The 27,479-nt window shown below is 36.6% G+C and overlaps 1 protein-coding gene across 14 annotated transcripts in view; it reads left to right on the top strand.

Moving 5' to 3' along the window:
• Positions 1 to 27,479, top strand: part of PLEKHA7 (pleckstrin homology domain containing A7) — a 157,451-nt gene that overhangs the window by 91,815 nt on the left and 38,157 nt on the right. For 13 of the 14 annotated variants that reach the window (XM_027651094.1, XM_027651103.1, XM_027651101.1 and 10 more), the window contains 6 exons: positions 7,848 to 7,959; positions 14,527 to 14,631; positions 16,467 to 16,539; positions 17,745 to 17,845; positions 24,630 to 24,808; positions 26,697 to 27,191. In XM_027651094.1, the coding sequence (XP_027506895.1) occupies positions 7,848 to 7,959; positions 14,527 to 14,631; positions 16,467 to 16,539; positions 17,745 to 17,845; positions 24,630 to 24,808; positions 26,697 to 27,191 (1,065 nt within the window). The remainder of the gene's footprint in view (positions 1 to 7,847; positions 7,960 to 14,526; positions 14,632 to 16,466; positions 16,540 to 17,744; positions 17,846 to 24,629; positions 24,809 to 26,696; positions 27,192 to 27,479) is intronic. The other variant, XM_027651092.1, reaches the window with a different exon arrangement.

Below are 27,479 nucleotides of genomic sequence, written 5' to 3'. Positions count from 1 at the left end.
TTCTTATTGTGATAGTATGTTTTTGATTCCAGCAGTGTTCCATGCCAGGGCTTGAGAGAAAATCTTTATCAGATCTTTTAAAAAACCCAAAAAACCCTAAAAATAAACAAACAAAAAAGGCAATATATAGAGGGTATTTGAACAGTGATGCTTTAGCCTTGTATGAATATCAGATATACAGAACATAAATGAAAAATGTTTTTAGAGCAAGCTGGAAGGTTTGTACTGCAATTGAAATACACAAAATATTACTAGTTTCCATTGTACTTCCTTGATTATCTTATGTTTAAGATGTTCTACATTGATTAGACATTCTTCTTTATTCTGGAGAAATGGTGTAGAATATATTAGTTTCTAGAATATTTTATCTTGATTGTCTGATTTGAAAGAATAAAAAAGAAAAATGAAGAAATATGCATATGTTCAAACTGCTGAATTTGGGCATGTCTTTGGTCTTGGATTGGATCATGCCCTGCTTCATTGTAGGGTTTAACTACTCCTGTCATCCTTGCTGTACACTGGATTGCTCCTGGAATCCCTGTTGTGATGGAACGACTGTAATGGTGTCTTCCCTAGACAGAAGACACAGAGTCTAGGAGAAGGTTCTACATCACTTCTAAAACCGCTCCAAAGGCAACAAGAATGGGACACCACCAGATAGCTTTTCCTTTTCCAACACTGTTTAAGGAGCCTCTAGCCCCTCATTTGTCACAGAGGCTAATCATCATGCTGTAATGGCCTTGATGTGGGGGTTTGTGTGGCTGCCCAGATGACTCTGAACACTTTGCATTTCAAACTCTGATATTTAGTTTGCTTTAAATTTAATTCAAAATAGTTATTAAGAAAATGAGACACAGAGAAGGGCCATGCAAGACTCCCAGGAGACTGAGTCCTTTCTGGCAAAATCTTCTGCTGTAGGCTTGGAGAGGAAGAAGGTAGAGCATGACTGTAAAGCTCAGAGATTCTGATACAGCCCCGAGAAGGAGCTCTCAAACAGTTTAAAAACCAAACCAACCAAACAAAAACAACATTAGCAACAAAACCCCAACAAACCCTTCCAACTTAACAGCTACCCTCCCCCAAAGCAAAGCCAACAGCCAATTCTATGTTAAGGTGCCTGCTGAGAACTAGCATGAAATAAAACATTGTGGGAGAGGCCTGTGATTAAGTATGAAGATGTGGGATGACTACTCAGCTGGAGGTCACCCCAGCTGTTCAGTGGCATGCAGGTGACTTGTTGCTCAAAGGGGTTTGTCTTGTTCCAGTTATGCAAACAAGCTGCTCCAGCTCATTTAGTGAGGTGAACGGGTACATTGCAGTGGAGTAAATCTGAAAGACATTATGGACAATAGCCATTGTGTATCTGTGTTCCAACTTCTATCCACTGATTGATTTTCAATTCATCTGTTTTTAAGTTTCAGTCAAATTTAATATAAATTTGTAGTTGTGTACTAGAAAATAGTTGTTTGGATACAACTCCTTGGAGTGCCTGCTTGGGTTAGTCATACTTCCCTAGGCTGTTTTTGATTTTGTAATCATGGTAGCAGATAAAATATTAAAAGCAGAATTGAAAGAACTGCTTGATGGTAGCACATGATTTTAGTGATCTTTAATGTCTGTTAGCAGATTTTTTGGAAGATAAATGAAGGTGCTTATTTAGAGGGTAATCAGATGAATGAGCATCTGTAGACTTCAGTTACTCGCACTGAGATGGTGTCAAAACCAGGAAAAATCTTACACTATAGTAGGAATTGATAGAGAGAGGTGGTTTTTATTTTAAAAGAAGAGGGAATGGCTGGAGGGATGTTTTTGTAGTGGAAACAGTCTGTGCAAGAACATTTTTCTAAGCTTTATTATTGACTTAAAGTACATACAGCGTTTTTGAAAGTAGATGTTTCTAATCTGTCAAGTTAAAATTGCTTTAAAAATGTCTTTTTCAAATGTGTGGGATGCTGTGGTTTCCTCAGTTTCATAGCACTTTTATGCAACAATAGGGGTTTAACACAGATGCTGTTCATCACGATCATATCTGAGTTCCTGTCAAGTGACTCTGCCTGACACCTGTGGATGCCTCTGCTGAAATCAAAGTAGCTGCTATCACCTCCCTGTCTTTGGGAATCGTAATGGGGCTATGCCACATTTTCATTCTTTCCCCTCAGGCATCAGAGATTTCGTACAATCAGTGTTGTTGATCATGTATTAGTTTGGAATCAGTGTAGTAGATCATATCATGTGATGAAATGACTTCCACAAGCAGGACTTGGTCAGAAAGGAAGTCTCTGGATTGACATGGCCTGTGGAAACTTTCCATTGTGGGATCCTTTGACCACGAATACTTTTTCCTATAGCTGAAGAATCCTGTCTGAAGTAGTAGCACTCTTAAGGGTTTCATAAAAGGTGATTTGTTCTTCAGTGCAGTTCTGACATGATTTATTACTGATGGGTTGATTTTAATTTAAGATTAGGGCCAAAGGCAGGAGTTGTAACCAGATATTGACTGGAAGCTAGTGGGGAGAAGGAAGCACAAACTTGTTCAGGCTGCAGCAAACATATCCATTTAAAAGGACACATTTAACATCAGAAAAGTAATTTACAGTCATCTAGAAATGATGAATGTAGGGACTGCTCTGGCCATTCCTCATCCTGGAAGCAGTGTTCTGGCAAGAAGATTTGAAAACAAGTTTTGGAGAATGACGTCAATAAGTGATGTAATTCTAACTCGATTGTGACTCAGTTGTGAACCACATGCCCTTGCTTCACTTGATCAAATGAGAACTGGGTACTTTCAGTAGAAGACTGAGACTGTATTTCATTAGTCTTTTCCCAAAGCATTTAAACAATATCACATCAGATTTGCTTTTTAAGCTGAAATCTGTTTTCCTCAACTCCATTGTGACTGGAACCTGTGATTTTTTAATTATATTATCTTTGATCCTTATACTATTCCTTCTTCCTAAAGTTGTTCTTATTTAGATTTTTTTTTTTTTAAACAGTGATTCCTTATTTCCTAACACATTCTTAGCTGGGACCACTGTGAAATCCCTACCTCTTATTTTGTTTTTCCAAGCTTAGCAGGTTTGGTCACTTTGTGTGTGGGATGTGTGTTCAGTACCTTTCACTAACTCTGCTTGAAAGCCAACTATTCTGTATGTTGCTTTCAGATTTATTTTTTTTCTGATGGAGTGATTGATTATAGGTGAATGCAGTATTCAGCACATGAGCTCATTGTTTGTTATAATAATTTAATTGTACTTTGCCTTCTCTATGCTTTTACTAAATTCTTAACATACTTTGACTGCTGCTACTCCTTGTGCTTAGATTTAAAAATATCCTTTCCTTGCCAGTATTGTTTTGAGCGATAAAAGCTGCAGAGATGTTTTTCATTTCTTCCTCTTTTGAATTACTTTTCTGTTGTTGACACTGAATTCAGTTTGGCATCTTATCATTTGGTTACTCATATCTGAAGATTAATTTTTTATCTATTCCTACTAGCATTTCAGTTTTTATCCAGAATAATTTTCGTTCTCTATTGACTTGATTTTTAGGATCACCTCTAAATAAACTGAGCATTTTACTGTATGGAAAGCCTCCATTTCACAACTACCTCTTGATTTCTGTGCTGTACTTTCATGTTTTTAATGAACCCTTAATCCACAAAGGGACCTTTCTTAAACAACCAGTGGGAAACTGAGAATTAATGATAAGGCTGCCAGATAGGTGTTAGGTTTATTTTACCACATTGTTACATATGTGTTTCTCTGAAAAACCTATGATAGAATTTCTTAGGATAGATGTATGTACTGTTTAGATTTCTCCTCTCTTATCTTTCTTTAAATAACAATTCTTTAAGTAATTGCATACAGAAAGGAAGAATAAGGCATATGCACTCACATACCTAATTTTATCTGTGTTAAACACTAGTAGTTGTGTATTAGGATCTCTATGATGTATTTGCCATAGTAGTGTGTTTGTGAATGAGAAGATAGTACTTTATCCTTTAGAAAAGATTAGACTTGAACATAAATGTAGACATATAGGGGAAAAAATACAGTGTGCTTAATCCAGTGAATGTTATCTTCTTTCTTACCTGTTTTTGTGTGACTGATGAAACCTTTGTATTACCTCTGGGTAGAGAGCCATGTTATTTTATTTATTGTGTTTGGTTACTATAGCAGCAAAAATATCAGGTGGAGAGAAAAGAGGAAACCCAAACAACCCCGAAATAAATATCTGCCATGTTTACATGTATAGAAATACTAGGACAGTTATTTTTTTATCTAACTGATTAGGAGATTTATGAGTATTAAAACCAGATTGACATGATGTTATTGCATCATGTATGATCCAATAAAATTAAGTTTTTAAGTTGCAGTTGTGAATGTTGATCTTCCAAGTCGACTGATCTTTATTGTCCATTAGAGCAAAGGAACATGTTCTCTCATGAGTACTGCATTTTCAATATGGGCTACTGGTGTAGTTGTTTTTTTTTATTGTTGTTGTTCAGTGTTGGTTTTAATAACTCGAATATTGGCTATATAATTCTTTTAGCTGGTAAATGTTATTTCTGTAGACATACTAGCACTGCATAAGTAGTGCAGAGAGCTCCTTGACAGGAGCTGCTATATAGAGTGTTATTTCCAAGTACTTCAAAAAATTTACACGGTACTGGGGCTCCAAATGTACATACTGCAGTTCTGTATGTGTATGCACACACTTGGGGGAGGCACTAAGAAAACCAGCCTGAAAATAGTCAAAACCCCTCACTATGAAGACAGAATGTGGTATCTTGGATAACAGATATTATCAGACATCTTTGGTAATAGTGATGTTGAACTAATGCTTCTGAATGCACCGTTAGTGCTGTAGTCACTTATTTTTCAAGTTGAATCTGTAAATACTGTTAAGACAGCGTTAACTCCATTAACATGCCAGGATGTTTCATGTAATTCTGCATATTCTGCCTGTTTTTATTTGATTTAAAAAGAGACTGAGAATATTAATTAGCTATTAAGAAACTTGAATACCTGAGTTTTGTTATGTTCTGATTTCATGCAATAAATCTGTTGTATCCTTGAAATATATACAAATACTGAAGTTAATTTTCAGTATTGCTTGGTGTTTTCTGTTACATGCCAGATACAGCAAGTTTAGATAACGAGTATTTGCTGACAAAGACTTATTTTTTTAGGAGAATAATATTGTATTTTCTCTTTCAATGGACTAAATGTCTCTTTTGCTGGCTATTTGAATTCTTCCATGGTAACAACCTCACATTTTTTAAAAAGCATTTTTCTGCTTGTGAATTTGAAGTTCATCATTAATTTGGTACTACTAGAAAAGGAAAGCTCGATGTATTGGCAGTGATCACTTTCAGTAGCAAATGGAGGAGAAATCACTGTATGACCACATAATAAATGCTTAGAAATTACACATTCATCATTGCATTATGGTTTTCTGATAGTGATGGTCTTGTTAACCATATAAAGCTTATCTTCCTCTCTAGTTCTTCTGTTTTTCTTTTTTTTTTTTTCTTGAAAAGTGAAGTAGGTTTAACCGACTGTGAACATTATCTTGAGGAGTAGTAAAAATTAGTTCAATCAGAGTTGGAATTTTTAAATTAAAACCATTCCTCTGGGACTATTCATCTTTTTTTTATTAATTTTTTTATTGGAAAAACTAATTCCAATTTGTCAAAACTTAAATTTGTTTTTTCATTTTTCTCTCTTCTGAGAAAGGTAGCTCTCTGAAATAGCTACTCTATTAGAAGGAAGGAATATAATCCAATCATATTATCTAAAGTCTGGAAAGGCAACAGATTTTCGGAACATGTATGTTACGCGCTCTTTCCACCTCCTCCTTTCCTCCCTCCTCAACCCAGTAAGTACCTGGATAGTAATGTGTGACTGTCCTACAGTGTAACACTCAGTAGTTTGTGGTGGGGACCTTGTAGAGAATCTAAACCTCGAGGAAAGAAGGGAAATCTCTTGTCTTCTGAAGCCAAACATTTTCCTTGGATGTGTTTTGGTTTCATGCTTTTGTGACTCATTTCTAGTGGCTTTCTTCATGATATAAAATCTAATATTTTCCATTTTGAGGAAGCAGTGTAGATGATTCTCACACCCCTGTTAGTGTTCCTCCCTAACTGAAGTACCTACTCTTGGTTTAGTTGCCTTGAGCAGGGAAATGGAACTATTTTGGTAAGTAAATATTAGGAGAAGGCAAGTAAGATGTAGGCACATTGTACATCTGTATTTTCTACCTTTTTTGAAAGTTTATAAAGTGGGAAGAGAGCAAGACAGAAATAGCTTAGGCAGTTTCATATATGGGAAGTGTCTTAATCTTTTAACTGTATATCCCAGTTGAAGTAGGATACCTGGTCCATAAGAGAGAAGGCAAACTGACTCAAATGATATGGTGAAGCTCTTGTGCATTAAAGGATGGCCAGGAATTTTGGCCTGGCCTTGCTGTAGTTTGTTCTCATATCTTGGACCTGAGCTTATGTGTAAAGTCTAGCAAGAAGGGACTTAAGCCAAATAAGCAAGGCATAAAGAAAATGGGACCAAGGTTGTGTTACTTGCTTGCAAGCTTAATTGAAACTCTGTGGTAACAAATGGAAAAATGTGCTTTCCCTGACACCAAATCACCTGTAAAAGCCTTTGGACTGGTAATTGTTGAGATTGTAACTGAGGAAGAGCAGTGATGGCAAACGCCTTGACTTAGATAAATCTTGTGTTGAGTGCTACAATCACAAACTATTCTTCTCTGTTCTCATGGGTGTTAACTGCTCAGAGTTACTCTGTTTTCTGTTGTGTTCAGAACTGGAATGAATTTAAGTGCTAGCAACAGCCACGTTTGGTGTGGCTTGTATGTCATATTTTTGGGGTTTTTTTAATAACTGGCTTTGCTGACTTACTGAGATGGAAAAAGGAAACTCATGGGTTGTTTATTGTTTGTTTATTTTCTTTTCTGATGTGACCATATTGCTACTTATTCCTAAAATACAATTTGCTAAATTATGTCATTAATGATTTTTGAAAGTGTCACCTATGGTTTTAATTCACAGGTTGGTGTCCAGCTTGGCTGCTGGGGCTTCTTTTCACAACTTGCATATGTGATTCAACAAGATTTTGCCCCTCCATTTATCCTCTTATTTCTTCATCTGGGCAGCTGTACTGAATTCTTACTGGTTGAACGGGTTCTTCTGGTGGGATTGACCTCACCTATGCTTTAAACGGGTATCTGAGCTAGTTATCAGGATTTCTGGAATCTTAGTATGACTCAGAAGTTACATATTTCTAACAATATCTGCCATGAATTGCATCATTTCACTAAAAGAGTGTTTTAATAATTCATATTATGGTATGAATCATATTTTGGGCAGATTCAAAGATCTAACATTAAGTTAGTGAAAGATCTAACGGTAGACTGGTTTCACTTTGATTTTAAATAAGAAGCCTGTTATTGCAAAGTGCTGATTCCTGTCTTTCCTTCCCCAATATTTACTCTTTCACATGTTTGCAGCCAAGTCTCTAAATTGGGCACAGTTTAGTTTCTCTATGTTAGCCTTATCTTCTCTGAGTGCTCTTTGTTATGTCTCGATTCTCTTTGGCAGTTTTTTTGCTCTTGATACATAGACAAATACCAATCATCAGATGTCACTGGCAGCATGGCTTGAGAAAGACCTGAAATGAAAATAACAGGAATGGTGCAAAGGAAGTTGCAGATTCATGGGAAATATTTGACTAGCCTGTCATTGGTTTGCACACTGTGAATCTTAAATATGAAAAGGCAAAGCTGACTGTTTGAAACAATGTGCTTTAGATTATCTGGTTTTGTTTATTTTCTAGACAGAATTCATCTATGTCCAAGCAACAAATAAACCAAAGACCTTCAAGCATGGTCAGTGAAACGTCCACTGCAGTAACTACATCTGCTGTTGATACAAAACCTGGCTCTAAGGTAAAGGAAAAAACTATTGTTTCTACTTGTTGACTAGAACTTTACTCACTTTAAATCCAATACTCTTTTATTGCTGGTTTTAATATGGCCATGGGTTTAGCCTAGAAGTCTAGTAGGACCTCAAAATAGAAGTACTATTTTCTACCCAAGCAAAAATCTTTTTGCAGCACTGTGTGCAGGTGTAACAGCAGTGTTACAGCACTTTTAGAAGCACTGTATACCCAGATGATATTGTTCAATATAATTTGAAAAATAGGGATTATTGTGACATGGGAAGTTTGAGAGTCTTCTCATGAATGGAAGTAAGTATATATCATACTAGTATTTCTCCAAGTTTTTTGATAGTCCAGTATATATGGCAAGAAGTGCTGCAGACTACCAAAAATTATAATTTGTGTGTATATATATATATATATATATATATGTATATATATAAATTTTCCATGAGACCTTACTGCTGTTCCTCCTCTTAGTAACAACTTAAATCCTCTCTGCCATCACTGCGATTCAAAAACAGTGAAGGCACTAAGTTTACACTCATAATGTTTAATAGAAGAAGAAAATGTTTAATAACATTCTTTGTCATTGACAAAAGGCTGTGTTTATTATTGCACAAAATATAATAAAATGCTGTACTTGAAGTTTCACCAGCTATTTTAATGCTTCTTTGACCTTACGGTAAATTATAGTACAGTGAGAATGGTAGTGGGTGGATGAAAAGGAAAAAAAGCAATGCTGGAAGAATTAGCAGAGATAAGATAGATTTCTTAACTTTGCCTTCAGTCCTTAAACTTCTCAGGTTTTTTTAGATGCAGAAGTGAGCAGCCTCTTATATAATGGAGTTGAAGAAAGGTCTTTGCTGAATTTGTTGCAATTTCTGTTGAATATATGAAATATTTTTCTGATGTTTTGATATGCTTGGGTGAATACTGGAGAAGATGCAAAGAATTTCATGAAAAGCTAAAAAACAATTTTAAAAAAAATTTTTTTATATCCAAAGTGTTTAAGTTACTGCGCCAACACAAAGGACTGTTGTGTGTCAAATCTCAAGAATACATTTATCTTTAAAGTGCTAGATGAAGTTATCACTGAAAACAGTAGGTTTGGTAGGTTACCCAAATTACTTGATAAGTTTCTTTTTCATATTTTGACATATGAACTTAGCAAAGTACGTCAGCATTAGTGTTTACTTTATTTATCCTCCTCAACTCTGATTTTTTTTTTGAGCCTTAGAGGCATTAGAGGCAGAAGGTTCATTTTTTCACTCCTAAAACCAGCAGACTTACTGGAGACCTGATTCTCTGCTTTGAGCAGGGCAATTCTCCAGTGACACAGTTGGCTTTAACGTACCCAGGATTGCACTTGTGCCAGGAAGTGTGCATCCTCTGTCACCTGCTGCTGCTGTTTCCCTTTGTCACATGCTTGCACTGATCTAATAAGAGATCAAAAATGGTGACTGGGTACAACTTTCAGGGCCGTTCACATGCTAGAGACTGAATCACTGGGGATGTCAGAATTGCACAGCTAAAGGTGAGGGTAATACTTTTTTCATCACAGCTTGCAGAATATCCAGAATCTCCTCCCAAAACTTCTGTTTGTCTGTTTTCAGTCTCTGCTTCTGTTCTGTTTGCAGTCCTGTATGTGTGGCCACACATGCTTCTGGCAGGCTCCCAGGTGTGGCACTTTTTTAATACATGGCAGCTTTAGACTTAGAATAGAGCTTTTCCAGAGAGCTTGCCTGTACTTTGCTTCTCCACCAAGGTTGTTTTTATAAGATCCGTCCTGCTGCTGGCCCTTAATAAATACTGGATTAATTAAGACAGAGAACCAACATCTTTCTTCTGTATGCTTTGTTTCATCATTGCATGTGTTTCCAGGCTTGACATCACTTCTCTTGTTCTGTAGTCAGAAGATCTGTTGAATTCCTTCACAGCCTAACACAAAAATTAATTCAGGTGAACTAACAATGAGAACAAAGGCTATAAAATGAGTAACCTGTGTCCTCTGTTTGAGGTTGACTTTTGGCAGGTTGAGAGTAGATTTTAAGGTCCTTTTATCTATTTCTGAATGTTTTTTTCCATGAATTCCATAATTGTTCTTTCAAAGAGTGAGTTCCCAGTTGCAGAATTGAGGCACAATCATGAAGCGAGAGACGTATTCATGGTTCAGGTCTCTACCTACCCATGGCTAATTATTATCTTTTATGAAATGCTTTCATAACTTTGTCCTACAAATGCCATCACAGAGTGGTGTATGCTTAATGTTGGAATCCTGGCCAAATTCAAACTGGTTTTTTTTTAGACAGAGCTATGCTCATTGAAGTTAATACCAAATCAGGAAGTGCAGGAACAGGTACATGGCTTTCCACTTGATTCTTCTGTAGAAAGTTGGCAGCTAAGAGTTGCCACGTTTGGGGCGGAGGGGGGGAAAGGTAAGCTGCCAAATGTACAGCAGATTTGTCATTTTCAGTTCAAGATCAAAGGAAGGCTTCTGGCTTGCTCATTGCAGTGCTCAGGTCTGAACTTGCATTGATTCTTTGGAAAAAGAATTTCACAATTTCTTTCCAACAGTGTCAGTTGTACAGTGTACAACAAGAGCAGCATGTTGAAAAGAAGAAAAAGAAAAAAGCCAAAATGAAGCTCTTAGTTACCAAAATGTCATTATGTTTCATTGATATGCATGTAAATGTATAATTGCCTTTGCTTTGTAAGACACCCAAGATGGGCAGTTTTGCAGAAATGCATGTAGATTCTTGTGCACCATTTTAATGGAGGAACTGTCTGAGTAAGTCATCTGAAGACTTCAGACCAATGCAGTCTACAGACCAATGCTTTTTGACATTTGAGGGGTATTGGGTTGAGGGAATGAAAAGCAAAATGGCATGTTGATAAACTGCAATCGTTCTGTGTCCCGAAGATCTGCTTGTTCATAGCCAATTCAATTACCATATTAAAAGCCAATTCTGTTGATTAAAAATTAAGGATATGGAGGAATAAAGAACTGTTTCAGATTGGAAGTAAGGTACTTTGGGAATTTAGTCTGTTAGAGCATCTGATGGTGTGAATGGAAGTTTGTAAATGTTAGTGTGCCATACAGGACTTGGGGCAAGTTAAGAATGTAAATAAGAGTATTGTAATGTATTAATTACTACCTACATTTTGAGAGCGTGTTTTGGATGGATTTTGCATGAGAGAAGTGATTGAATCGTTGATGACACTGATAGTTGCTGGTATTTGTCCAAGATAAACTGGTGAGGAATACAAGTAAAGAATGAACCTAGTGGTTGGGAGGAACAGGCAGTGGTGACAGGTATGTGATGGTGCCAGCTCTGTGGGACTGCCTGAGGCTGGGCTGGAGTGTAAAACACAATGGTTAATTCATGGCCCCTGTATATGAATGCTCAAAATTAAGAGTGGGATTTTCTGAGAGTTTTGGTTTTTCCTATCTGAAAAATAAGGATTTTTTATCATTTTCTTAGAGATACCAGAAGAATTCATAAGTTCATTTCTAAGTGAAACACTTGAGATTTTTTGAATGAAAAAATTTGACTTAAACAGGTGAGGCTTTGTGGGTTGGGTTTTTTTACATTTTTTTTATAATTCCCTCCAGATTGAAAGTTACATGTTCTCTTATGTATATATATTTTCATACTTTGACCAAGATGCAGTCTTCATTTTTACTGTTTAGAAAATCTGTTCCAAATAAAAGTCTGTCTACATTTTTTTTGGCTGTCCAGTTTAAAAAAAAAAAAGAAAAAAATATCATATTTTGCAATTAATTTAGCAACTTTTCTTCTCAGCTGGAAGCTACTGTAAGGAAGATGAGGTGGTGCTGAAAAGGGATTTGAAAACTTCGGCTCTTTGACTTTTTTTTTTTTCCCCCCGCAAAAACTTAAGCACCACTCACAAAGTCAGCATGACAAATGTACTGAAGTCAAAAGTGACTCCTGTGTCTTCAGTGACACAGACAGCTGTGCTGACCTGCATTTTTCAACACATGACAATGATATCAGAATAATTTAAGGTAGGAAAAGACTACTGCAATACAGACAAGTAGTTAAAATATGTACCTTTTCTTTTAAACTAACTCTTTAGTCTAGCCAGTGGAAGCAAGGTGTGACATGCAATGTCTGTTATGCTTTGTTTTATTCCAGAGCAGAATGAGATGATTAATACTGAAGATGATATGAGAATTTTAATTACATAAAGCACCATAAAATGATAATTTTGTTTCCATTATGGGTACTTTATTGATGCAGTAGAAATTGCTTGTTCTTTTGGCCAAGTCCAGGGATGACTTTTCTACGTTACGGTCTGCGTGTTTTTTAAATTAAGTAAGATCAGAGACTACCAACATGCTTGCTCACTGACAAGAGATCTGATGAAAAAAATCCAATTTAAATGCTGCTGTAAGGCTAGATCAGCAGGATCAACTTTAACTGTTCCTCAGTTCATCCAACCTTCCAAGGAGAACTATGAGAAAGAAAAATTTGGAAACTAAATTCTGTATGTTTTGTAAATTGATTTCTGTTCAGGTGCACAGTGTAAATTTTTCACTTTCAAAGCCTTAAACAATTTGGGCCTCATTATTTTTATCGCCCTTGTAGTTGTTGCATCTTAGCTTTTGGCAACAAATTTTTAAAACTCCACTGAAATGTTTACTTCTCATTTTTCTTAAAAAATACCCATCTATGGATTGGCCATGGTATGATCATCCAGAGCTTGGCTGACCTCGTGATACACACTTTGTGTGTTTGTTTAAAGTGGTATCTGGACACAGTTTTGCAAGTTATCTTTTGAAATATTTTCAGTAGCAAACACAAAATCCCTAACATCTTACTTCTTCCTTTCGTGTCAGACGTGCTGCTTGTAGGTCTGTGAGTGAGTACCCAGAAATATTTTTGTGGTCCTAGTCAACATGCTGTGTTTGCCCAAAGCAGGTGCTCTGCAGCCTGTTAGTTGAGTGCCTTAGCACAGGTATGGCAGAGAAATGGGCTGGGAGATCTCGGCAGCACCATCCTCACCTGACTTTTACTTTGAGCTGGTTCTTGGCATCTGGGTGTCAGAAGCACCTGCTTAGAAACCAGTTGCTTTTTACACTCTGGCCTTTTGGGTTTGTGCTAGCCCTAGAGAGCTGTCTGCTCAAGTGATACCTGTGCTGCTCTGGGGCACAGCTGAGTCCTGTGCAGGCTTTCACCAAGGTATCTGGCGAGGTGTCTCTCCTAGGGAAAAGCCCATACATGTCAGGGTGTTTCACCGAAATGACTGTGACATGCATCTCATCTGACTCCTCAGCAGAGCTGGAAGCAGCATTCTGCTTTCTGTGGAGCACACCTTGGGGAAAGTACCTAAGAAAATCTGCCCTTTGACAGCTCCTTACAAGTGTTAACATCTGTGTCTTTGTTTTATATGCTATAGTACCAAAGGAGTAATTGTTTTTCTTGCTATTTATAGCTATTATCTTAACTCTTCATAAAGATAGGAAATATAGTGCAGGTTGGTAAAGCTTGGCCTCAAAATGAACAGAATCCATTTAAAGTTATCATATATTGCTAGAATAATTTATTATTATGTATGCTGTCTTCTAGTCCAAGTGTTGCTTGACTGGCAGGAGCAGTATGATGAGATATTTTTCTGATGTTATCCCTTGTGCATGACAAATGTACTTGTTTTCAGAGCTGTTGTTTGTCTGCAGCTCACAGAACATCTGTACCCTGTTGAGCTGAGATAAGAGATTAAAAAGTGAGACACTGTAGGAAGGAATCTGGAGAGTTCTTTTCTTGGAGGGGTCAGGCGCAACTCTAGGGGTGGTGTGTGCATCTCAGCCATTGGAAGAGCAAACTGTGCTGGGGTTGGAAAAGAACAGGCAAATTATTCATCTAGAGATTCCTGCTTTTTCACAGATGGATGGGCTTTCTATGTTTGTTTTTGAAATAGTTTTGCCCATGTGAATCAAAACTGAGGTTTCAGTAACAAACAAATCATTACCCAATTCTCGTGATTTCCATTTACTGCTGTCTAGGTCTCTTCCCTTCCTGAGCATCACTCTGTCTTCTCCTTTTGTTTGCAGGGTCAAAGTCCAAGCATTTTATTAAGCTATCAGTGTTGTTTGAATTTAAACAGGAAAGTAAAATAAAATCAAACAAAAAAACTTTACACAAAAAACCCAAACAAAGAAGAGCAAGAGTAGGATTCATCTGCTCCAAGTCCTGTGCGTGTAAGAGACTTGTACTGCATTGACACCCAGCTACCAGAGACAGATTTGCATGCAGTTTTCAAAAATACTTCCCAGGCACACTAAAAGTTCCATAGTTCTGCCCTTCTGACTTGACACATCAGTGCTGCTGCTGTTCGGCTGGGAGTTGGCAGACCATCCTGGCACTAATATGTTGATGAAAGTGGAAGATTGACTTTGCTGTGTTGTAAATATCATTACCTGTTTACTTGCCCTTGAAAATGCTATGAATACTTTGTTAGTGTTTAATGAAGTATGAGTTATTGCAGTGAGGTTCTTTTTAATATGAAATGAGTCTCAGTACAGTTTAAAAACCATTGTACTTCTTTGCAGGTTGTGAAGACTGGAAGCAAAGTGCATAGCTTTGGAAAGAGGGAACAAGCTATCAGGAGGAATCCCAATGTTCCTGTTATAGTAAGAGGCTGGCTACACAAACAGGTATGCATGTGATCACCAGTTTCTGTTCATATACTTCAGTACAATCATCAAGTAAAAGCAAGTGCCTTCCAAGTAACTGAAAAAGCAGAAGCTTTTCAGTTTTTGGTGAAATGTTGGTGACACAGGGCAGTGTTGGATATTCCCACAGGCTTCTGTAATGAGGAATTTGTGCTCAGTGAGTGTGAAAACCAAGGTTTACATAGAGGTTTGATTCAGAAGTGGAAACAATGATAAATGGACGTTGCCATCATGGTTAAATGTTGAAGCTATAACATTGTTGTCTAAATCTTGTTATTTTCCTGGTTTAATCCTGGGGGCTTCTTGCTATGATGATCTTGATCTCCCTCAGAACAACACTGGCTGTGAAGACCTTATTCCATCTGTTTGTTTATGCCATTCTACCCCCATCAAGGCTTAATTCCAACCCACATACCTTTTGTTCTCCAAAAACAGGAGGGAGAAAATTATGGCAAACAGGGACCCATTCGTCAGACATTGCTGTCATCAAGAACAGTATCCAGCAAAGGCTGAATTATAGAATTTCATCAGTGAACAGACTTCTACAGCTGCTACATCTTGAAATCTTAAGCCTGACAGAAGCACATCCTTGAGTGCAATAAATAAATAAAGCTGTTTGTGAGAATACTTCCCTGCTTCTAATTTGGCAGTCAGTGTCCACCAGATTATCACCAGACATCCAGTAGGAAAGTTTAGGGATGAGTAGGAGAAGGCTGAAATCTCAGGCTTACAGTTATGATTCTATATGTAGAGGGAAGTGAAATTGCTGACAGCTGTTCACTTCCTCCTGCTTGGAGAGCTGTAATTCTGCTGTGTTCTGGTCTCAGCCCTGTTGACATCTACTACCCAAGTCCATTAGTTTTCAGGACAGAATCAGAACTCGGACACAGTGTGTGTTGACAACACTGTAGCATGAAAATGGGAAGGGAAGAAAAGTCCCTGCATGCTTAATTTGACTGCAGAAAGGAGGAGGGCAATAGCTGGAGCAATGTTGTATATCCTGTTTCCTTCTGTCCCCTTACCTCTGCTTATGAACTCTTAAAGCCTGAAGATGCTTTCTGTGCTGCTGGTCTTATGAAAGCCTACCTGAGCTGAATAAGTTGAACTTCCTTAGGTTACAGTCTGGCAATTTCACAAGCTTCTAAAATTAATTTCAATGCAAATATTACTCATTTTGACAAGGTGATATATATATATATATATATATAGAGAGAGAGAGAGAGAGAGAGAGGGAGAGAGATAGATATATATGGATCTCCACAGGCATATTATATTATACTTCATTAAAATTTGCACATTATGCACCCTGTTTTATTTTCTAAGGAATATTTTATTAAATTATGTTTTAGGCATGGGTAACATATGGAGATTGACTGTAGAATTATAGGATATCATTGCCTGAAATCTAATGTCATACTTCACAACTGTGTAGTGATTTTGTGTTGCTCTACAGACAATTTTTGTCGGAGTCTGTGCAATCCAGAAGTATATTTTGTTTCTTTATTGCAGATAAATCTGTGTAGATAAAATATGTATTGGTTGTGTATAAGGTTAATCTGAATGCTGTTTGGGATGCAAGTTTAATTACTTAATGAAAATTAGCAGTTGGAATATTCTGCCCTCATTATTTTATAGCTGGATGTTTTGCCTCTTATCTTTCTTAGTACATAATGTTTTGCTAAAATAGAAAGCACTTGTTTTGCAAGTATTAATCATATTTAGGTAAACTTCTGGTAAACTACTCACTGGATCAGCATTGTATAATAAGCTTTTAACTTCCATTAAATGAAAAGTGTGTTGCATTTCTTGCATTTCAGGATAGCTCTGGAATGCGATTATGGAAAAGGCGATGGTTTGTGCTTGCTGATTATTGTTTGTTTTACTACAAAGGTGAGTAGACTTGCTGTTTTGAGTTAGTCTGTAACAGTTCTCCTGTACAAATTACACTAAATTAATGAACTAATTGAACTGTTCAGCTATAGTTAGGTATTCTGAGAAGATGAATAGTGAAACAGGTGTTTGTCTGTATGTTTATAATGCGCAGCAAATTTGGAGCTAGAGCAGGGGAAGCAGATGCTGTATATGATATTGTTTTACAACTTATCTTTGATATATGCCAAGGTTTACATTGCAGAACACTTGACTGCAATAAATAAGATTTATCCCATCTCTGGTCTGTGTTGTGTTACCTACCTGCTTGCACTTGGAGATCTGAGTTTTTTGAGAACTTTCTATGGCCAGATCAGGGTACTGATTCAGCTTTAATCCAAGGGACAATGTAAGAGTGAGAACTTCTGAATCCAGTAATCTACCAAAAAAAGGTTAGATGTGATCTTAGGCCAGATTAGGAATAATGGTATTACATAAGGCTATTTTCAAGTTTTGAATATTGCTTTTGAAGATTGAAAGGATTACAGAACATGAAACTTGGAATTCATATTCCTAGGCACTGCATTTTTACTGATGATCACTTAGAGCCAGCAGTAATAGAGGTTTCCTAATTATAGCAATTAGCCTAGATGAACAATGCTAAATGGGAAGTCCGTCATGTCGTGCAGCCTGTCACAGTTCATTTGGCACAATAAGCTTTATTCTTGAAGTGTAGTCTTCTGGCTGAACCTAAAAAACCAACATCCACCCACTCACCCCCCAAGAAAAGAACAAACCTCAATAAAAAAACAGACTGATTTAAAAAAAAAAATCAGTCTTGTTTCTTTAAAAATGAAATATTTTTCTGTGTATATTTTTAGTGTTGAGTCACAAGTGAGTTTGGGTCAGAAGGGTCTTCAGGAAGTGTCTTGTCCTACTGCCTGGTGAAAGCAGGGTCAGGAAAGGAGTCAGCCCAGGTTGCTCAGGGCTTAATCTAGTCAGGTGTTGAAAACCTCCAAGGATGGAGATGGCACAGCTTTCTTTCCTGGTCGGCCTGTTCCCTTGCTGCTCTGTCCTCATGGGGAAAATTATTTTCCTTACATCCAATCTGAACTGCTCTTCTTTCTACTGAACGACTGTTGTCTGTGTGCCCATAAAGGAGAATGTGTTATTAGCCCACTGAATAGTGCAGGGAATTAAATTCTATTTTTTTTTTTATTCAACAGACAGCAGAGAAGAATCTGTTCTGGGGAGCATACCCTTGCCTAGTTATGTCATATCTGCAGTTGGACCTGAAGATCGTATAAATCGCAAGTTTTCTTTTAAGGTACAGTTTACAAGCCTTATTAACCAATCGTAGTTTATTTGCATTAGAAATGCTGCTTCTGTAAACAGAAACATCATCTGTTTTCCTAATCTGTTTATTACTATTTTTTTAAAAGTAGGCAGGTTTATTGGCTGCCTGTCCAAATGTGACATAGCACTTTTTTGTGGCTTATGAATTGACATTGATGTCTGTTACTTTGTAAGTGTCTTTAGAGCTTAATGAAGTGTCTGTGTGTAAAGATCCTGTTTCTAAAATCAGAAATTGGTATCGATGAGTTGTTCCAGTACTGTCTACAAATTGAAAGAAAGGTTTTCTTATTTATAGAGTACTTGATCTCATAATGGACTGATGTCTGTTTGGTTTTGTTGTGTTTTTTTATAAATAAAAGAAACAGCTTAGTTCTCACAGTTGTAAAATGACAATACTGTAGCTTTTGGTGTTTATTTTCCTGATTTCAAAGGGAAAAAGAGTAACCAATTTTTCTCTCCTTTTTTGGGAGGAAGCTACAGATGTGCTAAGTGGCATGGACTTTTTAAAGGAAAAAGTACTCTTATCTGATGTAGTTCGAAGTTGGTTTTGTGTATTTTTCTTTTTCTAAAAAAATGTAATTGTATAATTTACACTTCTAGTCTTCATTATAAAAGCCCACAAATATGAAATAAAACATACATTTCTTCTTGGCAGTGTAAAAATCTGACTCTAAATGACTGTCTGAGCTGCACCACTGAGGCAAGGTTTAAAAACTTATGTGCCTGTGGCAGATTTAAAGTCTACCAATATTTGGAGCAGAACTGGTTCTTCTGTCAAGCAAATGAGCTATGTACTTTAAAAAAATAATTTACAAACCAGGTTTTGATCAGGCATACTTAAGGAGATCTAGAAGGAAACTCTGTTTAAATATTCTCTGTGCTGAAATTATGAAGAGCATCTGCTCATATTTCCCTTGCATTTTAATTTTTTTGGGGTGTTTTAAAATTGAGACTGCCTCTTATTACTTTCAGTTCTGTGTTGAAGTGGATAATGGTTTGAAATTTATTAAACAAATATTAACTTGGGAAATATGTTTAAAAACACTGAGTGCACTTTGTGGAAATATTTATTGTACTTTTTCAAATGCACTGAGCATGAGGTAGCAGGACAAGCTACAAAGGAGCCTTTGTTTAAGAGAAACATTCCACTCCAGTATTTTCTGAGTGTGATTCATAAAGCCCTCCTCTTCTAGAGCCTTTTCCTAGCAAGAAATGTATACTGAAAGAGAAGAACTCAATATACTCTTCTAGGCTTCCCTGCTTTTTATTTTATTGAAACAGGTGACTGACACGCTCTTCAGTCACCACTGGCCAAGTTGTGGCTCTCCTTTCCCATGGAGCAGAATCCATGGTGTGTGATCATGGTTAAACATCTTCAGAAGCAAATACAGACTTCCCCTGTTCCTTTTAGGATATCATACCTATATGAGCTCTACCAGGTCTTTAATCTGAGTCTTTTTCTGAAAATCAGCATGAGCCTGTAACCTGAGACTTTCAACACAGGCTTGTTACTAAAAGGTTGATACAGATAGAAATAGGGTGTTGATAGCAAAAGAAAGTTTATGCTAGGAATCTCTATAAAAAACCCCTCAACATTTCATGTATTAGTTTATCGGGCCAATTTTAACTCTGCTTTAGGTGTTTGATGACTGACTGCAGGCTTGATGCTGGGGTTTTATTTAATTTAGAATGAACCCATAGGCCAGTAGGAGGATTTTGTAAGATTCCTGTTTGTATGGACCCTGTCCAACACTGACATTCCATGGACACAGAGTCGGCTGTGGGCACACAGCAGCAGGAGCACGACCCTCCTGGCATTCCATCACTCACCAGCCATTACCTTTATCTAATCTCCTCAGTACGCTTCGATATCCAGAGCGTAGACGGACATTCTGTCTCGCAATGTAGTGCAGCCAGGAATAGAACACACAAGCAGATTAAGCCCAAAATAAAGATAAGACTTTTTTGCATTTAAGACCTGAATGAGTGGGAGAATGTGCCATGTCACTTTTTACATTTGTCCTGTCCTTTATTCAGATTGTTGTAAATCTTCTGTTACAGTGGAGGTATTGGCTCCCATTTTAAGTGGCTGTTTTAAGTGGCAATGAGTTTTGAAGCAAGGGAAACAGTAAAACTACAGAAGAAAAATCAACATTTTCGTTTGCAAAACTAGAGGAAGGAAATTCATGTAGCAAATACATGGATGCTTTTTGCACATGATTTGGTTTGGAGGTGTGTAAAATACATGCTCAGTAGGGAATGTATGTTAAACCCTGATAATTTAAAATGTGCACTGCAGGAGTTCTCAAAATCCTTTTCCATTCATCACCTGAAAGCTGAGACCCAGCTTTAAGCTCTTGTGTCTCTTTGGGTGTTTAACAATCATAGGCCTGCAGAACTGGGTACAGGCTTTTCAAATGCAATCAAACCCCTACTTTGAAGTGTAGCAGTATGTGTGTTAAATTGTTTTGTTTAGAAACTCTGCTTCACAATTTTTTCACATTGTTTATTTGGCCCAAGCCAAGTGCTGTGACTACCTGTAAGCTACTGTCACTAAGCTATATGACAGCTTAGAACTCAGGGTTCTTACTGCATATTTACTTGGTAACTAATGTCCTAAAGATATTTAATTAATCTAATAGCTGTACTTTAAAGTACAGTGATTTTTTTTGTTGATACAAATGTAAGTGAGCACAAATGCAGTGTTTAGATTTATAATGTGAAAAGGCTTACATAACATTAATATATACCTGGAAATACTCCTTGTGATTAACCGAGAATTGACTGTATGTTTTAGTAATAGATCAGTTTTAAACATGAATAGTATCAGTTTATGAACGTTCATGTCATCACAGTCTCTTTAGAAGCCTTGTCCTCAATAATGAAAATTATTTTTAATTGGTCTTATATATGTTAAAATATAAGAGAGAATACTGAAAGTAAACATATTTATATGAATCTGACAGTAATAAAAATTGAGGAATTTGGAAGGCCTACCAGAGTTTGCTGTAAAGAAAACAAGAAAACTTCATGCAAAGACAGTGTATGCGAGTATATATTTGTATTTAGGTGCATATCTTGGTACCAAATAAAGTCAGTGAAGAATGTTCTGGTGTTCCTGTACGAGGTAGGAAGTAGCATTGGAGACACACATTAAAACTTTTTATTTCGATACTACTTTTAACATTTTTTCAGAGGTTCACCTTTTCAACGTGAGAACATTCAGAGCCTCAGAAGCCAGGCCAAATCATTACTTCCAGAGGAGGCTACTGCAACTTGGGTTTAAAAAAAACCATCTCTTTGTTATTGACACTCTAGGTCTTACTAATGGAAGTATTTGTTTACTGCTTAGACCTGCTGGGACCAGAGCAAACTTCATATCTTCTCAGTGATTTTCCTTAAAAAAAAATAAAAATAAATTTACAGAGTTTGTTTCTTTATGTTCTCTGAATCAGTGTTGCTTCCTTAGGCTCCCATATTGCTTATAGAACTTCTCCGAGTCTGGGAAGTCAGATGAAGAAATGCCAAGGGCTATAAATTTGAGGGGTGCTATTTTAAAATCTGGAAGAGGGGGGAGTGTTCAAGTTTCTACAAGTCCTTAAAAAGCTCAATATTATTTGAGGGTGAAAGATGAGTTAGATTGTACTGTGCTGTTGTTGAGTTCGTAGTGAAGGGTCACAATATTATTTCAATTTTTACTCATAAATCGTTCATAAATACCAAACTGTACATTATAGCTTATTGAGAGAACTGATTTTGAAAGTTTACAGTTATTAGAAAACTACTCCCTTCCCCATCCGTCTGTCCTATGAATGGTGGCTTATTCTCTCCTAGGAATTTTGAACAAGTGGAGGTGAACATAACTGCTGTAGGCATTAGTTACTTTTAGTATAGTCTTTTGCTAAGTATTGTCTTGGAAACATGAATCTTTTACTGATTTTAACTTGTTTAACTTTTTGTCCTTGTCTTGTCCTGTTGATATGCTCTTGGGGTTTACTGTCCATTTCTCCTACTGTGCACTATGGGAGAGAGACTGCTTTTCTTCTCAATGTATCTACATTAAGGCATCTGAATGCATGAATAGGTACCAATATTATTTTTTCCCTGTTGTGTGTGTGGCGTACATGTGCGCATGTGCTGTGTTTTAGGCTTTTTAGTATGCTGTAGTCATCCTAATGGCTTTTGCTTTAAAAAAAACCCACCCAAACCAAAAAACCTGCTGGCTTCTGTCTGCTAGCAGTTACAGCTACAGGCCATTGGCACAAAGTGCTTTCTTGCATATAAGACATGCTACTAATAAATAACTGAAATAAATTTAAATTTTCCTTTAACCAGTGTTTTATATTACAAACTTCAGAATGTTGTGTTTGTTGATTATTGCACACCATCTCTATTATCCCTTCTGAAGCTGTGAATGTTTATGCCTGTGATAGCTCCAGTCTCAAGGGAGAATGGTGCAACACAGTTTGCATTTTTATACCGTTTTCACCTAGGGCCTCTTAGGCAGTGCTTTCAGCTGTATTCAGCATGCACAGCTGAAAGAGAACCTAAAGTGCAGGTGGGTTATGCTGATTGGGATGTACAGGTCAGTTAAGATAGCTGTTAAATCCATTTATTGCTGTGCTACACAGTTGCTGCTGATAGTTACCCAAGCTTCAGTTTCTTTTAAGCAAGTGTATAACCAGTGAATGGTTGGGTCCTACTGCACCATCTGCAGTGGGGCATATGTAGTCTAGTTTTCTGCAGGAGTCACTTCACTTCTGAATTTTAACACCTGCTATGGGCTCAACGTGATCTCTGAAGGAGCAATGTAGTCCTAAAGTCTCACATTAAAATCACTGTTTTCCTTTATATCTGAAGCTGCTAGTTTTTGTCTCTTCATACACTGGGACACTAAACATAAATTGAAATTAATTAATACTTCTAAATCGTATTTGCTTTGAGCATTTTAGCGCAGTCAAAATGGCAAAAAAAAAAAGACAACCCTCAATAACAACAGAGAAAACCTAAAGAACTGAACCAGGCAAACATGAAAAAGTCTTTCGATTCCTAAATATGTGATTGATCAGAGCTGCTGTTTAATGTATGGAGGTCCTGTTTTCCTGTATTAAGGTAGGTAGCTAATTGTGGGAAGGGAGGAGAAATCACCTTGTATTCCCTTATTGGCCAGTGCTGTTGGGAAGCAGAGACTTTATTTCAGACAGGAGAGAGTCTTAGACTTCTTTATGCAACCTTTTCTTCCTCTTCCTTCTTCTGCTCCTTCTTTTTTTAGCTGACTGTTCTGTTTGTCTCCAGTTTTCAAAGCAAACTCAGGCTTCCTTGCTTGGGGCACAGAAGGGAAAGGCCACCTTTCACACGTTTGGGAGAACAGGCTGCAACAGAAAGGGAAGAAATTTTCCACAGAATTTGAAAGCACTCTATTAGCAAGCACGTATTTTGCTCTTTGAAATTGTTGATACAAGTCTCTAAGAGTATGGTAATTTTGGAAATTCAGGGTAAACAACTGAAATTATAATGTTTAGGGAGGGCTGCACTGGATTAAATAGCCTAGGTTTTGTCAAAACTGTTGTGTTTCTGAAGCCATCTATGATTGTAGAGTGGTTTTTTATTTAATTTGGAATAATGATGGGAAGAAGTTTTCATCCGTATAAAGAGACCAATTATTTAGGGAAGGTTTGCAAAATACATTTAACCTCTAAAAGAAGATGTGACCAAATTAAAACATCAATACAATTTTTTTCTTTTTAAAAAACCCCTGTCTCAGCAGCATTTCATGCTATTAGTTTTTGTGTGTGATAGCAGATTTAGTTTTATAAAATGGAGTTTAAATTACTAATTTCATTTTAATATCATAAAAGAGCTTTGAAGCAGAGTATACTGTCTTCAGTTTTTTTGGAAAGTAAGGAGATGAATCTCTCCCTACTAATCTGTAGCACATCTGTAAAATAACTTTGAGGAAATATAGTAAGTGTTTCAGGACTGGTATGACTTAGTAATATCTATAATATCACTAATACAAATGTAGGTGAGATTTTATTAAATTCAACTGGCCTAGAGTTACGAAGACATTCCATGTTGAATACATTTGAATATTGAACATATTTATGGAGGAATTGCGAAATACCTCTAGTTCGCAGTGGAATTTCATGGAGTATTTTGGTGTGCAAAGATACTTGTCAGTATATTATGTGCTGTGATAGTTCCATCAGGATTACTAACTTTATCAGTAAGTCTTGTGATTTTGCAGCTAATACATGTTCAAGTGCACGCTGTAACCAAAAGATCTTAACAGGCATTATAATCAATTCTTAAATAAGCAGTTTAATTGCTTCAAATTTGTCTGTGTTTTGTCTGAATAAATTGCTTTATTAAATGAGCTGGGAAAATTGACTTGCTTATGCATGTCTCATTGAGGATTTCTTAGATTTGTTTAGTATAGTATTTGTTACAAATGAAATGCATCAATTAAAAGAAAATGAAAAGCTGAAATTTCCTACTATGAAAAACAGAAGCACTGTACTTTTAGCATAATAGTTCTAGAAAGAGGCAGAGGAATTTCAGTGAAAATTGAACTGCCATCTGAGTTCACTGCACTACAGCCCATTTTGGCAGTGTGATAATTTACCCAAGATTCAATCAGCAGTCACAGAATCTGGAAGGGGGGGTTTTTTTCAGTAAATTTTTTAGGAGGGAAAAAAAATGAAAGAGCTGTTTTGATTTTTATTTCTTTTTTTTTTTTTTTTTTTCCCTCCCAGGCTGTTCATACAGGTATGCGGGCATATATTTATAATAAGAATTCTGTTATTGGCTCTCAGGCAGAGCATTCAGGGATGCGGACATACTACTTCAGTGCTGACACCCAAGAGGATATGAATGGCTGGATCCGGGCTATGAACCAAGCTGCTCTTATGCAAACACGCTCTTCACTGAAGAGGCAAGTTCCATACAGAAGCTGTTGGCTTTTTAAATTAAATATGTGTTATATAAATCACATTTGATTTATATCTTGGAAATCACGGTGATTTCCGAGAGTATTATTTGTAAATATGTGGATGAAACTCATTCCCATTTTAAAAAAGTAATTATTTTCCATTCACGTTCTGTTGCAAATCAATTCACTGATATTAATTAGGAAAACATAGTGTTCAGTATTTGTGTGTACATGAAATTGTGTGCTTACATTTAGTGACATGATTAATTTTTATATATATATATATAGATAGATATAATATTTTAGGGAATTGCAATAAAAAAGTTATAGTTTCTGTGAGCAGATTCCTACACCTGTGAGAGTCAATTGACATGCTTTAGGAGAGATAAGTAAAAGAGGAAGGACAGAAGTCTAATGACTTGTTTCAAATGAGCATTTAGAACTAGGATTAAAGTGCTGTTAACGGGGGAAAGGATGTTAAAAATGGGTAAATCATAAGTGCAGAGAGTTAATGGATATTCATTTATAATGGATATTCATTTATAATAATAACTAATTTATGCAGTTATGAGCTAATTATGAACAAATTCAGCTGTGACAAAATGTATTTCCAGGTTTTTCCTTTTCTTAAAATTGATGTAGCTTTCTTGATGTTTTGGCTTTGGATGTGAAAGAAGACACTGTACTGTGAGACAACCCTGCTTTTAACCACTGGGGCTGTGAGGATTAAAATGTCACGTGCAGTTTCTCAGAGTATCTTGCACTACTGCTTTCTTTTGGCCAGTCAAATATAAGCAAAAGATCAACATCTCTTCCAGAGCTTTGCATCCTATATTAAGACTTTCTGGATTTCATTTAAATTTCAAGTAACATATAACCTGGTACCTGAATTTTTCTTTATCATCTTTATAAGGAATATTATTAAAAGAAACATTGGGGAATTGGGCACATTAGTAGTATTGATCCAGTGTCCTTCCTCTTAAGTAGACTATTCATTTCTAAGTAGACTGAAGAGAAAACAATTGTGTTACTCAGAATTTACCTTCCATAAAGAAGCTGAACTTAATTTCAGAGAAGATGAGGTGCTACTCCTAGATCAGTGATATCCCATTGAATTGTGAGAGAAAAAAATGTTGTCAAGAAGGTTATTGCTATAAGGAGATGAAGAAAATTGCAAATTAAGTATGCTATGTGTCAAAAGCAACATGAAACTTTTAGGATCCTTAGACATTTTGTAGCGTGTTCAAAGTTTAATATCAAGATTTCTAGTGTGGAATTTTTGAAATATTTAGGCAATAAGGTAGATAAGTAAACTAGTGGGCGCTGCAGCATGTGTTAGGAGCAATGGACATTTTTAAATTTGTTTTTTTGTTTGTTTGTTTCAGAAATAGCCCTCCTATAGAAATTGCCTGGACAATAGTATTGACTCAAATGTAAATATTGCTCTGCTCTCTTGGCCAGAAATGACTAGTCCCTAAAGCATCTACAGAGATATGAAGAGACTTTTTTTTATTTTGCAGTGAATAACTGGCAGTTTGGTTTTGGTTTTTTTGGCTTTCAGCCTTTCCTAGGATAGGAAGACTTTCTCTTTTACAGCTTTTTGTACATCATATTACACAAGTTGAACACTTCTTTTGACAAAATTAGTATTTTCAGTCATTTTTACAGGCTCGTATAAGTAATTTCTGCCTCCTTGACAACACTGTAAAGGTAACTTTTGTCTAACTGGGATGACAACCGAGTTTTGCTGAACATATCTATCTTAACATGTCAGTTATATCACAGCCTGCAGAAGGTAGTTCTGTGGGTATTCTTTCTGAAAAAGTAATGAGACCACATCAACTTTTCACAATTACACAGTGTTCATTACTGACATGTATTTTCTTTTCAGAGAAACTGAAAAAGTGGATCAGCAAGCTGTTCCCCAAGTCAATCATGTGGATACCTGTAAAGAGTGCGTGAAGGGAGAGATTACAGATACAAAAGAAAGTTATCCAAAATCAGCTGAAATGCTTGGATATAATAAGCGTGAAGAGATAAGAAGAGAAAAGGAGGAGGAGGAGCGTTATATTCACAGAAAAGGAACTCTGGAAACTAAAAAGGGAAAGGCCAAGCACGCATTAACAGAAGCTGATTCATTATTTCCAGACTTAACAAATGCATCGAAGGCATCGTGGTCCCAAGTAGCTCAACCTCAGCCAGCTGAGAAGAATGGAACCCTTCCTAGTTCATTAAGTGTGAGTGCTGGCCTAGTGGAGCAGAATGGTACTGGCTCATATAAAAGAGGGTTTGTTCCCAGAGCAAATCCAGATAAGCAGTTTCAAAGAAAAAGTAACATGGCTCAAGTGGAACACTGGGTAAAAGTCCAAAAAGGAGATACAAAAAGGTTAGTAATAGGCCCATCTTTAAATAGATTGCCAACTGGCATTTTCTTAAGCTAAAGGAAAATATGTGTTAGTAATATCTTTGGTGCAAATCAGAATGATACTTTACAGAGACAATATATAAGAAAACTTGCTTTCTCCTTCAGTGCAGAATGGTAGTTTTCAGGCGTTTATCTCATGGGAAAGTCAATATGGGATTGGCTAATCAAATCTCTTTAATGTTGTCACAATATTGCAAACAGAATAAGTGAGATTAGCGTGCTGGGGTTTTTTTACTGTTTTTAATCACT

Source organism: Corapipo altera, unplaced genomic scaffold (genome assembly GCF_003945725.1).
Source record: "Corapipo altera isolate COAL_440 unplaced genomic scaffold, ASM394572v1 78, whole genome shotgun sequence".
Lineage (NCBI taxonomy): Eukaryota > Metazoa > Chordata > Aves > Passeriformes > Pipridae > Corapipo > Corapipo altera.
This window is presented reverse-complemented; position numbering and strand designations above follow the sequence as displayed.